We start from the raw sequence: 7,001 nt of genomic DNA on the forward strand, positions 1-7,001 counted from the left end.
CCTCCCCCACAGCCTCTACCTAGGAAAGTTACAGTCTTTCTCCACAGTGGGGACCAAAGCAGCTTACATTATTCTCTCCTCCTTTTTATCTGCACAACAACCCTGTGAGGTTGGCTAGGCTGAAAGTATGTGACTGGTCCAAAATCACCCAGTCAGCTTCCACCGCAAGATGGGGATCTGAACCTGGGTCTCACAGACCCTAGTCTGAAGCTGTAACTGTTACATCACATTGGCTTTCATAGGGTAGCTGCTGATGAACATTAGCAATCAGCTGGGCCTAATTGAGTCATGCAAATCAGGTGGTATCAAGTCACCCAGAGGGTGCTGCAGGGATGCCGGCCTCCAGGTGGGACCTGGGGATGCCTGGAATTACTGCTCATCTCCAGACTACAGAGATAACTTCCCATGGAGAAAATGGATGCTTTGGAGGGTGGACTTGTACCCCACTGAGTCCCTGTCCTCCCCAGGCTCCACCCGCAAATCTTCAGGAGTTTCCCAGCCTGGATCTGGCTACCTTATCCACAATCCCCTGCCGGTGGCCGGGGGGACCTGGCGACCCTAAACTGCTGCCAGGCCTAGGGTTGCCAACCTCTAAGTGGGGCCTGGAGGACCACCCCCCCAGATTTAACACTGAACTCAAGACAGCAGAGATCTGTCTCCCTGGAGAAAATGGCTGCTTTGGAGGGCAGACTCTGTGGCATTATACCCCAGCTGAAGCCTCTCCCTTCCCCAAACCCAGCCCTCCTTACAGTCCACCTCAAAAGCTCTAGGGATTCCCCAGGCTGGCACTGGCAGCGCGTTTGAGGCCTGCCCCCAAGGCTCCCTCCCTCCCTCGTTCCCTTCTCCAAAAGAGGCCAGGAAAGGGCCCTCCCCCCACCCGTTTACTGACAGAGCCAGTTAGAAGCCTCCCCCCCTCGAACGTTCTAATCTCTCTCTCACCATTGATGCCTGGAGTTAGATCCCTGCAGAGGCCATTTCAAAAGATATTGGGGGGAATTCAACCCTCCCTGAAGGGATTTTTACTTCTTGGATTTTTCTGCAGAAACAGGAAGTCTACTGACTATGTAGGAAAAGCTGTTGGGGGAGAGTGAGCCCTCTGTTGGCAGAAAAGCGTATCCGCACAACCTGCCCCCTGTTGGAATTAGATATATAGATGGTTGCCCTGGGATGCATAGTCATTTTGAAGCAGTGAGCTCCCAGCAGGGAACTCCTTTGAACTGCACTGCAGGACCCAATTCTGGGCAGGACCACTGTGTCATGGGGGAGGAGTAGCTCCTGCATTCCCTCCACACCATTTTTTCTTAACTAAAACAACACCAAAGGGCACATGGACAAAGAACAAACCCCTGGTGCCATTTCAAATTAGAAAAAGAGTGCAGTGGGGTAGGCAGAAGACCCTCCTTCCCCTGCAGTGTGGTGGTCCAGATAGGTTGCCCACTCTGGGTTTGGGAATACCTGAAAATTTTGGGGGTGGAGCCTGAGGAGGTCAGGTTATGAGGTGGCCATTTTCTCCAGGGGAACTGATCTCTGTCACCTGGAGTTTCATTGTAATCCCAGGAGATCTCCAGCCACTACCTGGAAGCAGTGTTCCCTCTACGCTGAGTTAGTGTGAGCTAGCTCAGTTTTTTAGCCTCCAGCTCACACATTTTTTGTATTCGCTCAGGAAGGATGGCTCCTGAGCAAACTAGTCTATGCAGTAGCCAAATCGCTCACTCACAACTTTAATGCCAGTAGTTCACAAAGTAGAATTTTTGCTCGCAATACTCCACAGCTTAGAGGGAGCATTGCCTGGAAGCTGGGAACCCTAAGTCCAGACCACAATCAGGCCTTGCAGCACAGTTAAAAGGAGTTCCCTGGTGTGAAGTCGCTGCTTCAAAATGACAGGGATGCCATATCACCTAGTTTGGACCTAAGTGATACCTTCTCATGGGAACTGTATGACAAATGCAAAATCAAGAGATATATTTTCTTGCTTTCATTTTACTCTTCCGGTTTGACACAACCTTTGCCCTTTCTACTCTCTTTTCTTGGTTGCCCCCATGCCTGAAGTTTTGTGTGTATATGTGTGCATGCGTGAGGCTCTTTGCTTTATGCTGCTCCCAAGCTTCTGACACTGATGCCCACATTTGCATAGGCTCAGCTCATGAGAAACCATGATTTAATTAAATTAACAGTGGTTAGTGTGTTTGTTTGAATATAGGCCACTTCACTAGCTTTGATAATTAACTTGTCTGTCAAACCAGTCTCTGAAACCATCGTCTGAAGCTGGTTTGTAAATCACAGTGAGTCTGAATAATGGTTTTGCATGATGCATGAACGTGGACCTTCTTTGGTTAATGCTGGCCTGTGTCCTCATCACAATTCAGATTATGGTCTCTGGAAAAAAGAGTAAAGGCAATAAAGCCAGCATCTGTTAATGCAAAGCAGGATTTGAATGATAATCTGTGAATGGACTCTTGTTTCACAGTGAACCATAATTAAAATAGCCCATAGTTCCACATTATACCTCAACTAAATCATAGACTGATACTACAACTATTATCTCAGTGCAGGAATTCCTAAAGTTGAAGACTGCAGACATGTTAGTTTTTTCAGACATAAAATACTAGTTTAGCAACAATATTTCACTTAACTGGCAGCAGGAAAAAATCAATAAAAATTCTCCTTCTATGTAATAAACTGAGTTATACATTACAAGCTTTAAAATTTGTACTAGTTAGAATTTCCAGATTGTCATTTCTAGACACCCCTACCAAAAATATGGGGAAAATACATACGGTAAACTGTATCTCCCACAGTTATATGTTGCAGAGCCCGATATTCTATCCAAATTATGGACACTTAACAAATACCTCTAAATTATTTTATAATCATTTTATAATGACTGTCTTTTGTATTAATGCAAGTTGGAAGAAGAAGTAGAAGGAGGAGGAAGAAGATGAGTTGATTTTATACCCCACCCTTCACTACCCAAAAGCGTCTCGGAGAAGCTTTCAATCATCTTCCCCTCCTCTCCCCACAACAGACACCCTGTGTGGCAGGTGGGGCTGAGAGAGGGTAGCCATCAGGGCCGGATTTAGACTTGCTGAGGCCCTAAGCTATACAAAACCCAGAGGCCCCCTACTGTTTTAAATTACATCAGCTGGTCTCAGAAAAAATTAAAATATATACGCCTTTTTAATATTTGAAATCATTTTTATATTGGTTTTTTTATTTGAGGCCCCAGCAGATTGCGAGGCCCTAAGCTGTAGCTTATTTAGCTTATGCGTAAATTCGGCACTGGTGGCCATGTTGGGTCTGCAGTAGAACAGCTAGATTCAAGTCCAGTGGTGCCTTAGAGACCAGCCAGGTTTTCGGGGTATGAGCTTTTGAGGCCTGCATCTGATGAAGGGAGCATTGACTCTTGAAAGATTATACCCCAAAAAAAGTCTCTAAGGTGCTATTGCACTCAAAGCCAGATAATTTAAAAGCACATCCTTAATTCTTATAAGTCCATATTTTACTCATAAGAGACCCAAGATGCATTTCTTAACTACTGATTGAAAATAAAGGAGGTAAACAATATCTGTGAGCTTAAAATACCTATTCCACATTTATAAATGCTGAAGGTATAAAATATAGTGGGCTAGTACATTATCTGTACCTTTTTGTGTTTTCCAAATTAGACCAGGTAAACAAGATAATGGGATCTTGCAGCTACCTTGTTTTATGCCATAGCATCTAAATTTAGCCATCTATGCACTAATTTTAATCTAAGGATCTTGTAAGATCTAAACTTGGGTGTAGCCAGAGACACTTCTGGCTGAGGAGGAAACTCAGAGAACCGCCCAGGATGTGCTTCAAGTAAACATGGGTGATCTGCAGTTAAGTAGTGTTTATAATATTCTCCCAGTTCAGTCTGGCTCAGTTACAATTGTTGTGAAAGCAACATCAGCCTGAAACATGCACATCAACATTGTGTTTCATTGTTTTAAAATGATTGTTCATTCTTACACATTCACACATGCTGAATAATGCACTCCCAACCCACTTTCAATACACTTTAGCAATCATTCGTAACTGGATTTTCCCATTTCACACAGTAAAATCAAGTAGCAAAGTGCATCAAAAGTGGATTGAAAGCACCCTTATATTTCTCATTTGAGAGTGCCTCTGCATGCTAAGCAAATAATGAAATAGGGGAGTTTAGTTTGTTTGAACACTTTCTGAAGTCTTCATTCCTATAGATTTAGAGTAAAATGACCTGTCTGAATCTGGATGATAGACTATACCCTTTTGTCGTCAGGGTGCTAGGAGGAACAGAATGGGGCACATGATTATTTATGTATATTCCTTTGTCCCCCATTAGCTCTATATTTCAACTCTCTTTTTCTACATTCTGTGACATTTGTTTCTGCACTGTCCATGGAACAGCAAAGGATCACCATCCAGATAAGTCAGATGCACCCACAAGTCAAACAAAGCCCATATATGGCAGCCTATTTATAAGGTTCCTATTTTGCTATCTGTTTGGTATTGAAAAGAGTGGGGTTGCCCAGCGCCTACTGAGTTGTGTCTGGGCCTGAAATAAGCAATGAACAACATGAAATTATCTCAAACTATTTTTAGAACCAGAAATAAGCAACACATTTTTTCCCTGGTTTATGGGACTAAAGTATATTGAGTACTGCTGTCTGCAGCATAGAAGGACAAATCCATAATCGAGCCTCAGAGTCCACCCCATCTAGCTACTCTCATTCTTCTTGCATAAAAAAGAAAAGATTTCCATTTCCAGAGGGATCATTGTTGCTAATTCCAGACTTGCTAGCAGGGCTGCCAGATCTCCCAGATTAGTGGGACCTCCCACCAGCAGCCCTTTTCTGCCACGAGAGGGGGGAATTGATGTTGATGTGGTGAGACATTTCCAATGTAACCCCGGGGGGCTCCAATCCCCACCCGGAGACTAGTAACCCTAGGAGGCTGGCTGTCGTCAATGAAGTACACGGGCTGCAATCCCTGTAAAACACTCTCCTCACAAGACAGGAGGGCTGGAAGCTTTTGGTAGTGGCTGTAGCCTGCAGGTGAGCACCATTTGTACTTTGTTTTCTTGGGCAAATGGATCTGAGTAGCAGACTATACTGACTTCTAAACTCCCACGAATCCCCTCCATCCTCTTGACTTGGGGTGGGTAGAGTATTTAGCTGGGTCTACAGCTTGGGCATGATCATGACAGGGTCCAGTCGCTCTTTACTTGCCTTGGAAGCAAGCAAAAAGTGAAGGGACACTGCTGCAGCTGCCCATATTTCCCCTGCCCCAAGTCAGAAAGACTAGAAATCTTGCTGGGGGTGTTTGGCAGTGGTTGCAGCTTGTGACTCCATTCATTTGTTGCTTCCTTGAGCTAACAGAGCTCACATTCATGCTGTAGCTTCCACCAAATGGATGCTTACAAACAGCTCACTTTTCTTTCTATTGGGGAGGAAGATCAAGGTTCACCTAGGGCACCAAAAACACTCTGGTCAGCCCTGCTCTTCTGCATGCAGAAGGTCCCAGGTTCAATCCCCAGCATATGTGATATGAGAGACCCCTGGAGAGCTACTGCCAATCAGAGTAGATAATACTGACCTCAACGGACCAATGGCCTGACTTAGGCAGCCACATGTGTTCCTGTGTTCAGTTCTTAGAATACACCAAGTATTTACCCAGGTTAGTAAAGGTAAAGGTTCCCTTGCTCGAAAGCCAGGTTACATTGGTTGAAATTATTTCTAATCCACATCTTCAAAATACAATTAATCACAAAGGAAGAAGGGATACTGACCTGAAATCTCCGCATGTCTCGAGGGTTTCCTGCATTTTTTAGGCAGTTCTGGTTACATTTAAGGAAGAATTTCAAGAAGAATCTGGAGGAACAAGACAGATTGTGTTTAGCCAGTCAGTTTTCATAACATGTGCAATATTTCTCTGGTTTATCCAGCAAATTAATACCTCTTTAAAACTGTCTGCTTAAATGGAACACATGCATAAAGACTGGTCTCACCCAGTTCTAATGCATCAAAGCACTGAGTCACACAAATAGATACACACAGAGCAGTGCCTCTGAAATCAATGTGGTTATCAGTGTTACTAACATGCTTTCTGAAACTTCCCTTATGCAAGGATAGTAGAAAGAAGAAATCTGATGGCTGGCACTCACGTCTAAATATTCTGGAATGGTTGATTTCATATTGAACATTTGCCTACTACTGAAAATAGTTGCACAGTTTGATATGACAGGTATGTTTTTCTGCATTATATAACAACTCAAATTTACTGAATTCCAAACTGCAAGCAATGTTGTTGCATATAGTAACAAATAGGTGCATGCTATTTTAGCTACATTGAGCTCTAAATCTGTCCCCCAGACAAATTCATTCCAATTCCCCTCAGTTACCTGAAACTTCTCTTTTGTTACCATGTTAATTCACATTTGTACCCATGTAAACAGCCAATTTTTTTTTTTATAATTCACATTTGTACCCATGTAAACAGCTAACATTTTTTTAAAAATGTATTATTCTTACAGGGCCTTTTAAAATATGAATATGTGGATTAACAGAGAAGGCAAATGTGGCACTAGTTAGGCAGACTTTACACTTAAATTCCTTAACTCTAAATTCTAAACTCCTAGGCCAAAAGACCAGTATAAATAAAAACATCCAAAACTGGATCACAGCCCAACTTGTAGTGGGTCACACCACTGAGACCACTATCCCCACCACCACTCCCCCTTTTTGCCCTTGTTGTTAAGGCTTTTAAAGAGAAAGGGAAAATATGGGGGGAGAGAGAGAAATGGAAATGGAAACAGGGAAAAGAAATAATTACGAGAAAAATATTCAGAGTTCCCTGTTGCATGCTGGAATTAATGGTGCATCCCAGTTATGAATAGACAGACGACTATTTCTATTGTACATTACATATTACAATACTGAGAATAAGCATATACATGTAATTAATACATACAAAGATAAATGGAATTAAGCCAATGT

General features: G+C 43.1%; 1 protein-coding gene across 1 annotated transcript in view; it reads right to left on the bottom strand.

Annotated features, from left to right (window-relative positions):
• Positions 1–5,841, bottom strand: part of LOC107117282 (transcription factor COE1-like) — a 103,139-nt gene extending 97,298 nt beyond the window's left edge. The window contains exon 1 of the mRNA XM_015419377.1: positions 5,795–5,841. Within this exon, the coding sequence (XP_015274863.1) occupies positions 5,795–5,809 (15 nt within the window). The 5' untranslated portion in view covers positions 5,810–5,841. The remainder of the gene's footprint in view (positions 1–5,794) is intronic.
• Positions 5,842–7,001: the final 1,160 nt, after the last annotated feature.

Source organism: Gekko japonicus, unplaced genomic scaffold (genome assembly GCF_001447785.1).
Source record: "Gekko japonicus isolate JY-2015 unplaced genomic scaffold, Gekko_japonicus_V1.1 scaffold406, whole genome shotgun sequence".
NCBI classification, from domain to species: Eukaryota; Metazoa; Chordata; class Lepidosauria; order Squamata; family Gekkonidae; genus Gekko; species Gekko japonicus.